Below are 15,092 nucleotides of genomic sequence, written 5' to 3' on the forward strand. Positions count from 1 at the left end.
GTGTTTACTACATTACATTTGCCAGTTATGATTAGGATAGACTGTAAAGGGTAAACAACCATATAAGCTTTTTTCTGATAAAATGTAAAGTATAATTATATGATGACGATAACAGATTCACTTTTTATTTTCTGCATTCCCTGAGATTGATTAGTGATGGTAATGCATACACATGGGAAGCCACATCTTTTCAGAGCTCTTTGTAGAAGGTTCACTGGACGCTGCTTCTATTTTCACAGCTTACTCTATAATCAGATAAGAATCACCCAGTAAATGACAAGCACTGAGCTGAACTAATGTAAGGGAGTGAAGGACAAATGATCTTAATAAATATGTGAATATCAAGAGGACTGAGATACAAACACCTAAGATATTCATTTTAAGGAGTAAAAAAAGTATACTACAACATGATGCATGCTAGCCTGGGAACCAGTCTGTGCCATCGTGCCACTCCTTGCCATACCAATGTTTGGAATGACAATGAGTTGACATGATAGCACTAACAGATCTGGAACCAGGCTAGAGGCATCATGCATGCATGGTGAAAATCTTTGGCATTTTAGTCTCTTCCCGATTCTTAGTATGGTTGTCTCTCACCGATATGGGAAAGGAAAAGGGTGTTCTCTTCTAGCTCCTGTTCAGTGGGTTTGAACGATTTTCTCATTGAGGGAGATTCATCCCTTGTTCAGCCCCATGGAGTGAGCTGAGCCAGGCTCATAGATACAACCATCAGTCCTTGTCTCTCTGGCCCTTTGGGAGGTGATGGGTCAGCCTGACATTCCATGGCAAATGTAATTCCAGTCTGCCCTTTGGTGGACATCGTTACATTATCCTTTAGGGGATGGATCAGGTTGATTGCTGTCTAAAGGGGACTTTTGAGTGAATGCAGACTTTGACTCCTAACACCTAAAATAGAATGGAATTGATTGCAATAGAATAGAATAGAATAGAATAGAATAGAATAGAATAGAAAATACAGTATACAGTAATCCCTCGTTTATCGCGGGGGTTACGTTCCGAAAATGACCCGCGATAAGTGAAATCCGCGAAATAGAAAACTTTTTTTTTTTTTACAATTAGCAACTATTACATGTATACAAATACAGTGACTCACGTGTAGGCCGTTTCGTCGACATTATGGGTTTAGGAGATGTTCGAAATTACAAGATAATTTGGCCAACTTAATGTAAATTTGCCAAGCTGTTTTATGTACGTACACATAACTGCACGAGACGACAAAATGATAGCACAATTCGTAGCATGTTTTGATACAAGAAGCGGGAGTGAGTTTTTAGCGAATCAGAATGCAGAGCACAATGCACCAAAAAAAAAAAAAAATGCATTATGAAAATCCGCGAAATAGCGAATCCGCGATAAGTGAACCGCGAAGTGGCGAGGGATCACTGTATAGTCAAGTATAATAGATATTATTGATTATAGTCTCTTTCACTTTGATACATGGCACATGGTTTATCTCACACAAGCCCTAAATGAGGCAACACTCATCTGTTCAATATTGTGAGTATAGTTGGTTAATTGAATAACCCAAAATATTTTCTGAAACGTATTAAAATGAAATATTACAGTTACAATAAAATGACATAATTACAATGCTCATCAAACAATAGATCTAACTAAGACATAGAGGCAGTGAGACAAATCGTAGTTGCAACTGTTGCGGCTGTGTACATTCGTGAACCAACATGACATTTAGAGGGAAAGACGCTCCCGTTGAATGTAGAGGGAGGGACACTTTGTGTCTAGGCTAATAATATACCATAACGGCCCATGTCATTTCAATAAAAAATTATGCAAATTGTCCATGTGATGACATTGTATGAACATGGAAGACCTATTAGGTTTGCAAAATATCATACCATTTTTTTCCCCACCCACTTTTAACCAAAATGGCTGGAAGTTTTGTTGATTTCACATCGAATTCACGTTAGTTAACAGCTCAATCAAATATTGGCTTGTTATTGAACTCACGTCTGTGCACAGTGGGTGCATGGATAATCTCAGATGCTTGCAGTAAGTTGTTGGCAACACATCCGATCTAATAGTACTCTGCCTTTGAGGCGCCAGTAGATCCTAATTTGAGCCATCGCACTTTTCCCTTTGTCTGTCTTATCTCCCCTCATCAAGACATGAGGTGGACAGCTGGGCACGGGCTGGAGGGGGCAGGGCCCAGCTTACTTTAGAGGCTAACCTGTGCCACTCAAACAGAGTGGTGTTGTTAAGGCTATAGCTGACGTGTCACATTTCCAGGGAGACACTTTATCACCTGGGACACAATAACTGGCTGAGGTGTCTCTGCAGACACGATGTGGTATTGTGTGGCCGTGACACATTATATGGTCTGGTCCACTACTGTTGTGTGAGAGGTGTTCGGCGAACACCTGTCCCTGCCACATGCTCTACGTTATGTGTAATAGCGGCCTTGCTTCCCCCAGAGTGCAAAGGGAGGGAAATGTAGACCAATGAGGACAAAGGATGAACGGACGTCCCCTTATGTCATTCATTCATGCTCAACAGGTGTGTTCATGCAGTAAAAACTGAATTGTGAGGAGGTACTTACTGAAAAGCACAATGCCCCGGCCTTCACACAATTCAATGGCCACAATTTTGCTTATCCAGGGTGCATGTTGGAGACTTGGGACGTCTGTAAGACAATAGATTGGAAGTTTTTCCTAAACAGACACAATATGTAATGAATGATGACCGGTTCAAATCAGATCCCTTTTGAAAATCAGTCACACAAGTCCAATGTTAAGTTTACCTTGTTCAGGGAAAAGTTACTTTGTCCAATTTTGGCAGGCTGGAGACAGGTTAGAGACCCGAAACAGTACTGCAACAGTCATAGTGTTGATGAATATCCAATTGTGACCATCAGATAAGCTACCCTATTGCTTTACTGATTCATTTTACAAAGAAAAATGAAAAAAGAATGTTGTTGTTTGATGTACCCCATAAAAAAGGCATGTTTTGCTCAAAGCTGTTTTGTCAAAGCTTCTAAGAAAACGGTGCAAAGTGTGATGAATTATTCAGCAGGGGCTATCGGTTTACTTTAGGTCGATTTCTCTGTTACCATGGTAGAAATGCATGCATTACTTACTGGTCCTGTAACTCCAAGAGTGAGGCAGTCTTTTTTAGACCTCTTCAAACTCTGAGGATTACTCTCTAGTAATCCATGAGGAAAAAATAGTGAGTCTAGTCTAGGCGGTTATGTTAAGCTTTGATTGAAAATAAGAAGGGGACTGCAAAGCACCTTTCTGGACCATGTAATCTACTACTGGGTTTTTCAATGGAGGAGACAATGTTGACACCGCCGGACGAAGAGAAGCCCCAGAAGCGGGTGAGGTTCCGCGTGGCTTCGGGGAACAGTGGTCGGGTGCTGAAGGAGATTTTTAAAGATAGGGGGCCATCTGACTCGTTGGATTCAGATTGTACCAGTAGTTCAGATGTGGACCGGGCCAGTACGCCTTCCACAAGTGGAGATGCTAACGGACATGGTTTTCTACATGGGTTTCTGGGCTCCGAGTTGGATGATAGCAAGAGCGAGCGGGATGATTTGCTCATGTATGCTGGGGCCTCAAAGGACAGAGCACCGATTAGCCACAAGCATGTCAACATCCTCAGCAAAAATGGGACTGTAAGGGGGGTCAAGCACAAAGTCAGTGCAGGTCAGGTCTTATTTGAAAACCTCCCTAATGCATGTGGGGTAAGTGATCTAGGTCACTTCAAGTATGATGAATATGTATTGTACATTTTCAGTGTTATCATAGTTCTCAGTTTTTACAGGTGTTTGAAGCTGGTGGACTAAAAACTAATATTACTTTAGGTTTAGGTTGGCTTCAAACAGTTGTAAAAACAATATTTTGATGGTACAATCATTATCTACACTATTCAGTGCTTGTTTTCTCACATAAAGTGACATTTGTAGTATTTTAGTGTAGTATTTTAGCAATCCACTAGATATTCCACGAGCTAACACAGCCACAAAGTCAGAACAGCTTTCACAGTTTGACAACAGATGCAGCTGTGATCAAATTAAGATCCTACATCTAGAGCTCCAGTTGGTGATAATGGAATGAGGCCTGTGAAAGGAGTAGATATAAAATATACAGAAAACCCTCAAATTGCTGATACTGGAGTGGTATGATGGGACTATATTCGTGGCTATATTAGTTTTGAATGGCCAATGCATGTTAAAGTGAGTTTTTCCCGCCTTTTTTTCTCCGTCAATACTAGGGCTGTGGCGGTCACGAAATTTCGTCACCCTGTGATTGTCAAGCAAATAACTGTTGGTCTCGTGGTAATTGACCGTTAATGAACATAAACATATTTAGCATCTCCAGGCTTCCACACATACCCTACAAGCCAATGATGCAGACCTTTGGAAAATGTACACTTTAAAAAGTTGAATAAATCCATATAATGGTGTAGACCTTACAGTGAAATGCTTACTTACAGGCTCTAACCAATAGTGCAAAAAAGGTATTAGGTGAACAATAGGTAAGTAAAGAAATAAAAACAACAGTGAAAAGACAGTGAAAAATAACAGTAGCGAGGTTATATACAGTAGCGAGGCTATAAAAGTAGCGAGGCTACATACAGACACCGGTTAGTCGGGCCAATTGAGGTAGTATGTCCATGAATGTATAGTTAAAGTAACTATGCATATATGATAAACAGAGAGTAGCAGCAGCGTAAAAATAGGGGTTGGGGGGGGGACACAATGCAAATAGTCTGGGTAGCCATTTGATTACCTGTTCAGGAGTCTTATGGCTTGGGGGTAAAAACTGTTGAGAAGCCTTTTTGTCCTAGACTTGGCACTCCGGTACCGCTTGCCATGCGGTAGTAGAGAGAACAGTCTATGACTGGGGTGGCTGGGGTCTTTGACAATTTTTAGGGCCTTCCTCTGACACCGCCTGGTATAGAGGTCCTGGATGGCAGGCAGCTTAGCCTCAGTGATGTACTGGGCCGTACGCACTACCCTCTGTAGTGCCTTGCGGTCGGAGGCCGAGCAATTGCCGTACCAGGCAGTGATGCAACCAGTCAGGATGCTCTCGATGTTGCAGCTGTAGAACCTTTTGAGGATCTGAGGACCCATGCCAAATCTTTTTAGTTTCCTGAGGGGGAATAGGCTTTGTCGTGCCCTCTTCACGACTGTCTTGGTGTGTTTGGACCATTCTAGTTTGTTGAAGATGTGGACACCAAGGAACTTGAAGCTCTCAACCTGTTCCACTACAGTCCCGTCAATGAGTATGGGGCGTGCTCGGTCTTCCTTTTCCTGTAGGCCACAATCATCTCCTTAGTCTTGGTTACGTTGAGGGATAGGTTATTATCTGGCACCAACCGGCCAGGTCTCTGACTTCCTCCCTATAGGCTGTCTTGTTGTTGTCGGTGATCAAGCCTACCACTGTTGTGTCGTCTGCGAACTTAATGATGGTGTTGGAGTTGTGCCTGGCCATGCAGTCGTGGGTGAACAGGGAGTACAGGAGGGGATTGAGCACGCACCCCTGGGAGGCTCCAGTGTTGAGGATCAGCGTGGCAGATGTGTTGCTACCTACCCTAACCACCTGGGGGCGGCCCGTCAGGAAGTCCAGGATCCAGTTGCAGAGGGGGGTGTTTAGTCCCAGGATCCTTAGCTTAGTGATGAGCTTTGAGGTGTTGAACGCTGAGCTGTAGTCAATGAATAGCATTCTCACATAGGTGTTCCTTTTGTTCAGGTGGGAAAGGGCAGTGGGGAGTGCAATAGATATTTCATCATCTGTCGATCTGTTTGGGCGGTATGCAAATTGGAGTGGGTCTAGGGTTTCTGGGATAATGGTGTTGATGTGAGCCATTACCGGCCTTTCAAAGCACTTCATGGCTACAGATGTGAGTTCTACGGGTCTGTAGTCATTTAGGCAGGTTACCTCCATGTTCTTGGGCACAGGGACTATGATGGTCTGCCTGAAACATGTTGGTATTACAGACTCAATCAGGGACATGTTGAATATAACACATTAGGTTACAAAGAAAAAACTTCATCATGTTTGAAATGCAAGAGAAAGGACATAATGTATTATTCCAGCCCAGGTCCAATTTAGATTTTGGCCACTAGATGGCAGCAGTGTATGTGCAAAGTTTTAGACTGGTCCAATGAACCATTGCATTTCTGTTCAAAATGTTGTATCAAGACTGTAAAAATGTGCCTAATTTGTTTATTAACTTCTCTGCGCTACGGATCCCTTTTACGGGATCATTTTCCTAAACAACCGCTGGCAGGGCGCAAAATATTACTAAAAATATTTATAATCATGCAATCACAAGTGAAATATACCAAAACACAGCTTAGCTTGTTGTTAATCCACCTATCATGTCAGATTTTGAAAATATGCTTTACAGAGAAAGAAATCCAAGCTTTTGTGAGTGTATCAATCAATGCTAGAACAGCTAGCCCCAAATTAGCATGGTCACGAAAGTCAGAAAAGCAATAAAATTAATCGCTTACCTTTGATAATCTTCGGATGTTTGCACTCACGAGACTCCCAGTTACACAATAAATGTTATTTTTGTTCGATAAATATTACTTTTATAACAAAAAAACGCCATTTGGGTTGCGCGTTATGTTCAGAAAACTACAGCCTCGTTCCGGTCCTGAAAGCCAGAAGAAAATTCCCAAACGTATCAGATTCAAAAATATTACTAAAAATATTTATAATCATGCAATCACAAGTGAAATATACCAAAACACAGCTTAGCTTTTTGTTAATCCACCTATCGTGTCAGATTTTGAAAATATGCTTTGCAACGAAAGCAATCTAAGCTTTTGTGAGTATATCAATCAATGCTAAAACAGCTAGCCTTATATTAGCTTGGTTAGCTTGGTCACGAAAGTCAGAAAAGCAATAAAATGAATCACTTACCTTTGATAATCTTCAGATGTTTGCACTCACGAGACTCCCAGTTACACAACAAATGTTATTTTTGTTCGATAAATATTACTTTTATAACAAAAAAACGCCATTTGGGTTGCGCGTTATGTTCAGAAAACCAAAGCCTCGTTCCGTTCGACGAAAATTCCAAAAAGTATCTGTAATGGTCGTAGAAACATGTAAAATGTTTTTAATAATCAATCCTCAGGTTGTTTTTAACAAACATAATCGATAATATTTCAACCGGACCGTAACCTACTCAATAAGAGAGAAAAAGGAAATGGAGCGCAACTCTCGCGCGCAGGAACTATTCTGAGGACACTTGACTACATTTGAAAAATCTCGCTCATTTTTCAAAATAAAAGCCTGAAACTATGTCTAAAGCCTGGTCACAGCCTGAGGAAGCCATTGGAAAAGGAATCTGGTTGATACCCCTTTAAATGGAAGAAAGACGGGCCAGGAAACACAGATTAAACATTTTAAAAATCACTTCCGGTTTAGATTTTCTCAGGTTTTCGCCTGCAGAATCAGTTTTGTTCTACTCACAGACAATATTTTGACAGTTTTGGAAACTTTGGAGTGTTTTCTATCCTAATCTGTAAATTATATGCATATTCTACGATCTGGACCTGAGAAATAGTCTGTTTACCTTGGGAACGTTATTAAAAAAATTAAAAAATCTGACCCCTAGCGTCAAGAGGTTAATAACTTTTCATGTTCAAAACTGTGCACTCTCCTCAAACAATAGCATGGTATTCTTTCACTGTAATAGCTACTGTACATTGGACAGTGCAGTTAGATTAACATAAATGTAAGCTTTCTGCCAATATCAGATATGTCTATATCCTGGGAAAATGTCTTGTTACTTACAACCTCATGCTAATCATATTAGCCTATGTTAGATCAACCGTCCCACCAATCCTGAAGAAGTTAAACTCATGGGTACACTAGCAATGGCTGCCAGTCTTGACTTCAATGGGAACTGCCATCTATGGATAATATGTCTATGGTTGGTTGCGGTTGACATTTTGCCTTTCGCAAATTTCCAAATACAATCGCGTGAAAAATGACCAGTTTGGAATGCTAATTCTGTCCTTACTAAATGTGTAATGTGTAAGGTATTTTAACATAAAAAAATTACATAAAAAAACATTTGAATAATAAAATATTTGATCAGTCGTCTTCCATAAAATAAAATAAACTTTTTTATTTTATTTTACCTTTATTTAACCAGGTAAGCTAGTTGAAAACAAATTCTCATTTACAACAAAGTTAAATATGGAATAAACAAGCGTACAGTCAATAACACAAAAGAAAAAAAGAAAGTCTATATACAGTGTGTGCAAATGGAGGAGGTAGGCAATAAATAGGCCATAGTAGCAAAGTAATTACAATTTAGCAGATTATACCACTGATAAGTGATAAATGAGCAGATGATGATGTGCAAGTCGAGATACTGGTGTGCAAAAGAGCAGAAAAGTAAATAAAAACAATATGGGGATGAGGTAGGTAGATTGGGTCGGCTATTTACAGATGGACTATGTACAGCAGCTGCTCAGATAGCTGATGTTTAAAGTTAGTGAGGGAAATATAAGTCTCCAGCTTCAGTGATTTTTGCAATTCGTTTCAGTCACTGGCAGCAGAGAACTGGAAGGAAAGGCGGCCAAAGCCGGTGTTGGCTTTGGGGATGATCAGTGAGATATACCTGCTGGAGCGCGTGCTACGGGTGGGTGTTGTTATCGTGACCAGTGAGATGAGATAAGGTGGAGCTTTACCTAGCATAGACCTATAGATGACCTGAAGCCAGTGGGTCTGGCGAAGAATATGTAGCGAGGGCCAGCCGACTAGAGCATACAGGTCGCAGTGGTGGGTGGTATAAGGGGCTTTGGTAACAAAATGGATGGCACTGTGATAGACTGCATCCAGTTTGCTGAGTAGAGTATTGGAAGATATTTTGTAGATGACATCGCGGAAGTCGAGGATCGGTAGGATAGTCAGTTATACAAGGGTAAGTTTGGCGGCGTGAGTGAAGGAGGCTTTGTTGCGAAATAGAAAGCCGATTTGATTTTGGATTGGAGATGTTTAACTTCTAGTTGCACACAATCCCGGATCCGGGAGCACCCCCATCAGTAAAAAAGCTGACTAGCATAGCCTAGCATAGCGTCACAAGGTAAATACTAGCATCTTAATATCATTAAATCAACAAGTCCAAGACACCAGATGAAAGATACACATCTTGTGAATCCAGCCATCATTTCTGATTTTAAAATGTTTACAGGGAAGACACAATATGTAAATCTATTAGCTAACCACGATAGCAAAAGACACAACTTTTTTTTCCCACCATTTTTTTCCTGCATAGGTAGTAGCTATCACAATTTCGACCAAATAAAGATATAAATAGCCACTAACCAAGAACAACTTCATCAGATGACAGTCTGATACATAATTTGTATAGCATATGTTTTTGTTCGAAAAATGTGCATATTTCAGGTATAAATCATAGACCATTGCAGCCACCATCACAACTCTCACCAAAGCAACTAGAATAACTACAGAGACCAACGTGAATTACCTAAATACTCATCATAAAACATTTATGAAAAATACAGCAAATGAAAGACAAGATATCTTGTGAATCCAGCCAATATTTCAGATTTTTTAAGTGTTTTACAGCAAAAACACAATATAGCATTATATTAGCTTACTACAATAGCGAACCACACAACAGCATTGATTCAAGCCAACAATAGCGATAACGAATAAACCAGCAAAAGATATTAATTTTTTCACTAACCTTCTCAAACTTCTTCAGATGACAGTCCAACATCATATTACACAATACAATAGATTTGTTCGAAAATGTGCATATTTAGCGGCACAAATCGTGGTTATACAATGAGAAAAGTGACCAACTAAACACATACAAAATAACATAAAACAGGTCAGGAACGTGACAACGTTTACAACCAAGCAACGATTCTTTTGGACAAAGGACACCTTGCCAAGATTCTGATGGAAGCTCGTCCAAAAGTAGAGCTATTTATGATGTTATTCCGTATTTATGTGGAAAAATGTAAACGGATTTGTCCGCCATTTTGCGGCACTAGTCTGGCTGTAACGCACACTGTATGTCTAGTAACGTTAATTTTAAAAATCTAACTCAGCGGTTGCATTAATAACTAATGCATCTTTCATTTGCTGTCCAACCTGTATTTTTTAGTCAAGTTTACGATTATTTATATTAGATTAGGTGCCTTTCCAAGATGGCCGGCCAGAATGCATGACCTGTTGCCACTGATCACATTGTATAACCACGATTTGGTGCTCGCTAAATATGCACATTTTCGAACAAAACCTATATGCATTGTGTAATATGATGTTACAGGACTGTCATCTGATGAAGTTATCAAGGATAGGTTAGTCAAATATATATTCTTTTGCTGGATTTTTACGCATCGCTAACCTTTGCTGCTGGTAAATGCGGTTGTTTCTGGCTATTGTGGTAAGCTAATATAATGCTATATTTGTGTTTCGCTGTAAAACACTTAAAAAATCTGACATCATTGGCTGATTCACAAGATGTTGGGCTTTCATTTGCTGTACGCTGTGTGTATTTTTCAGAAATGTTTTATGATGAGTAATTAGGTATTTGACGTTGGTCTCTGTAATTATTCTGCCTGCATCGACGCTATTTCAGATTGCAGCTCAATGTAGAACTGTGATTATACATTACATTACATTAGTCATTTAGCACGTCTTATCCAGACGACTACAAATGGAATTCATACATATTCATACTGAAAATGCAATTTTTTAACAAAACATATGCATTACAATAAATATGTTATCAGGCTGTCATCTGATGAAGTTTTCTCTGGTTAGTGACTATTTATATCTTTATTGGTCGAATTAGTGATGGCTACCTATGCAGGAAAAAAATGGTGGAAAAAAAAAAGTTGTGTCTTTTGCTTGGTGGTTAGCGAATAGAAATACATATTGTGTCTTCCCTGTAAACATTTAAAAATCGGAAATGATGGCTGGATTCACAAGATCTGTATCTTTCATTTGGTGTCTTGGACTTGTGATTTCATGAACATTTTATTATATGATATCCCAGCTTTAGGCTAGGCTATGCTAGTCAGCTTTTTTGATGGGGGGATCCTGGATCCGGGTTTGTGACTCGTTAGAGGTTAAAAATCATACAATGTGATTTTCTGGAATTTTGTTTTAGATTCCGTCTCTCACAGAGTGAAGTGTACCTATATATAAAATTACAGACCTCTATATGCTTTGTAAGTAGGAAAACTGCAAAATCGGCAGTGTATCAAATACTTGTTCTCCCCACTGTATATCATACACACACACACATTTTTGTAATAATGACAATTGCAACAAATACTGAATAACAATGAACACTTTTATTTTAACTTAATATAATACATAAATACACACACACACAGCTCTGAAGTGACAATGATACTGAAGAGGCTGCTTAGGAGACAACTCTCAACTGTTGAATAAAATAGAGTTTAAGTTACCTGTGATGAATGTTGAAAACAAAAACTGTAATTTCTATATGCAGGAAAATCCTATTTTAATAATGGGCATGGTAAGAATTGACGACCAGGTCGAGTCATAATTCTCATGACACCTTCTAGCAAAATCTGAAAGCGGTTCCTTCATTTATTCCATAGGATATTTTTTAGATTCACTTAAATAGGTCTGTGTTTCGTGTAGGCTCACACCCCTTGCCAATTTTATAACTGTGAGATATCCATAAGACAAGGTAACTCTGATCAATATTGGCTAAATATAAGCGAAGATCATATTTTTGTAGAGTGGATTTATAAAAATATTGACAAACGTTACCTTATCTAGTGAGATTTACACCGGTATCAAAACGCCGAGGCGGTTTAAGCCTGCACGACCTCATTGAATCTAGATCAAGACATTCTCTATGGAAGACATGAACGGTAAAATAACGAAGGAACCCCTTTCAAGTTCAGCCGCAAGTTATTACAGGAATTATAACGCGTCGACTATTTCTCTCTAAACCATATACCTTTGATTAATCCGGAAACTATCACCTCGAAAACAAAACGTTTATTCCGTTCCATATTTTATCTAACGGGTGGCATCCATGAGTCTAAATATTCCTGTTACATTGCACAACCTTCAATGTTATGTCATAATTACGTAATATTCTGGCAAATTAGATCGCAAAGAGCCAGGCGGCCCAAAATGTTGCATATACCCTGACTCTGCGTGCAATGAACGCAAGAGAAATGACACAATTTCACCTGGTTAATATTGCCTGCTAACCTGGATTTACTTTAGCTAAATATGCAGGTTTAAAAATATATACTTGTGTATTGATTTTAAGAAAGGCATTGATGTTTATGGTTAAGTACACATTGGAGCAATGACAGTCATTGATTGATTGTTTTTTATAAGATAAGTTTAATGCTAGCTAGCAACTTACCTTAGCTTACTGCATTCGCGTAACAGGCAGGCTCCTCGTGGAGTGCAATGTAATCAGGTGTTAGAGCATTGGACTAGTTAACTGRAAGGTTGCAAGATTGGATCCCCCGAGCTGACAAGGTTAACAATCTGTCGTTCCGCCCCGTTCCTAGGCCGTCATTGAAAATAAGAATGTGTTCTTAACTGACTTGCCTAGTTAAATAAAGATTAAATAAAGGTGTAAAAAAAAGATAAAAAAATAGGCAAATCGGCGCACAAAAATACCGATTACCGATTGTTACGAAAACTTGAAATCGGCCCTAATTAATCGGCCATTCCGATTAATCGGTCGACCTCTAGTCTGGACGTACAGTATTTGTTTGTCTCTTCACAGTCCCCGCTGTTCCATAAGGTGTATTTTTTATCTGTTTTTAAATCTGATTCTACTGCATCAGTTACCTGATGTGGAATAGAGTCCCATGTAGCCATGGCTCTATGTAGTACTGTGCGCCTCACATAGTCTGTTCTGGACTTGGGGACTGTAAAGAGACCTCTGGTGGCATGTCTTGTGGGGTATGTATGGGTGTCCGAGCTGCGTCCTAGTAGTTTAACCAGACACCTCGGTTCATTCAGCCTGTCAACACTTCTTACAAAAACAAGTTGTGATGAAGTCAATCTCTCCTCCACTTTGAGCTATGAGAGATTGACATGCATATTATTAATGTTAGCTCTCTGTGTACATTAAGAGCCAGCCGTGCTGCCCTGTTCTGAGCCAATTGTAATTTTCCTAAGTCCCTCTTTGTGGCACCTGAACACACGACGGAACAGTAGTCCAGGTGCGACAAAACCAGGGCCTGTGGGACCTGCCTTGTTGATAGTGTTGTTAAAAGGCATAGCCACACTTTATTATAGACAGACTTCTCCCCATCTTAGCTTATGTTGTATCATTATGTTTTGACCATGACAGTTTACAATCCAGGGTTACCTAGAAGTCCCCTGGACTTCCTGATGGGCTGCCCCCAGGTGGTGAGGGTAGGCAACAACACATCCGCCAAGGCAGCAGCTACACTTCCTTGGGTTCAGCAAAATTAAGGCAGTTATATACAATTTTTAAAACATTACAATACATTGCAAAACATATTTCACAACACATTAAGTGTGTGCAATCAGCCCACTAATCTACTACCACATATTTACAACACAAAATCCATGCGTACGTGTCTGTATGTTATCATGTGTGTGGGAATACGTGTGTCTGTGCCAGTGTGTGTGTCTCTTCACAGTACCCACTGTTCCATAAGGTGTCACTCTTGATCCACAATATAGGAGGGGATGTGAAGCCACAACACATCTTTTTCCAGCAGCAGATTATGATTGATAATGTAAAAGGATGCACTAAAGTAAAACAAAACAGCTCCCACAATCTTTTCATAAATTTCTCTCAGCTGATCATCAGTCATTTGTGTAAGTACTTAGTCATTTGTGTAAGTACGTAGTCATTTGTGTGAGTACTTAGTCATTTGTGTGAGTACTTAGTCATTTGTGTAAGTACTTAAGTCCATTTTGTGTAAGTACTTAGTCATTTGTGTAAGTACTTAGTTTGTGTGTAAGTACTTAGTCATTTGTGTAAGTACTTAGTCATTTGTGTAAGTACTTAGTCATTTTGTGTAAGTAATTAGTCATTTTGTGTAAGTACTTAGTCATTTGTGTAAGTACTTAGTCATGTGTGTATGTACTTAGTCATTTGTGTAAGTACTTAGTCATTTGTGTAAGTACTTAGTCATTTGTGTAAGTACTTAGTCATTTGTGTGAGTACTTAGTCATTTGTGTTGGCACATAGATAAAGACAGGTTTCCAGTAGAACATCATGCTATTACAATATTGAGAAAAGGCTAAATGTACAACAACAAAATATTCTGTACTTACTTTGATCGGGGTTGTACTGTTTTGGCAGATTACAGGTGGATATTCTTGATCTATTTCTATATATATATTTTTTTTTATGTCAGATGAGGTATGGTATGACTGCCAGAAAAAATGTACACTTTGTAAATTATAGACACTTAATCATAGGACTGGATGGTTTAAAATACTAACGTTGATTAGCTAGTTAGCTAGTTATTCTGCTCATCAAAGCCTATTGTAATAGTAAGTAAACTCGGCTGTTTACAGCTAGCGTTAGTCAACTAAATAGGAGTCGTAGCTAGGTAAGACTTGAATGTCTCTCTGATTGGTAAATAACTGGCTAGGACCTAAACATGTTCACGGACAGGAAAAACTATTAACGTTATTGGTAACGTCAGCTAACAGGATAGCTTCTTTGCTCCAGCAGCTAGCTAACGATCAATGTTCAAACATTACTTAACCTAGCTAGCTATCTAGCTAATTTAGCTGACAATCGTTAGCTTGCTAGGTGGCTAGCTAGTACCTACCTCAACATATACTGTTGCTAGACACAAACAGAACGATGCATAGAATGATCTGCAGGAAAAGGCACACAAGGAAACTTTTAACCAAGGTCACGTTAGCTAGCTAACATTAACAAAGTCATTTCCCAGTGACAGTTTCAACAAACAAAGCAACAACTTTTACCTCAAATAATTATTGCCTTAGCATAATAGCTAGTTAGCTATTTCAGTATTGTTAAAGGAATTTTGATTCCTGTTTATTAACCAATTCAATTAAAACACTCTGCCCATAAATAAG

At 39.2% G+C, this 15,092-nt stretch overlaps 1 protein-coding gene across 1 annotated transcript in view; it reads left to right on the forward strand.

Annotated features, from left to right (window-relative positions):
- The first annotated feature begins 3,304 nt into the window (after positions 1–3,304).
- LOC111981808 (glutaredoxin domain-containing cysteine-rich protein 1-like) overlaps positions 3,305–15,092 on the forward strand; it is a 22,857-nt gene continuing 11,069 nt past the window's right edge. The window contains exon 1 of the mRNA XM_070433680.1: positions 3,305–3,721. Within this exon, the coding sequence (XP_070289781.1) occupies positions 3,305–3,721 (417 nt within the window). The remainder of the gene's footprint in view (positions 3,722–15,092) is intronic.

Source organism: Salvelinus sp. IW2-2015, linkage group LG20 (assembly GCF_002910315.2).
Source record: "Salvelinus sp. IW2-2015 linkage group LG20, ASM291031v2, whole genome shotgun sequence".
In the NCBI taxonomy this organism is placed as follows: Eukaryota; Metazoa; Chordata; class Actinopteri; order Salmoniformes; family Salmonidae; genus Salvelinus; species Salvelinus sp. IW2-2015.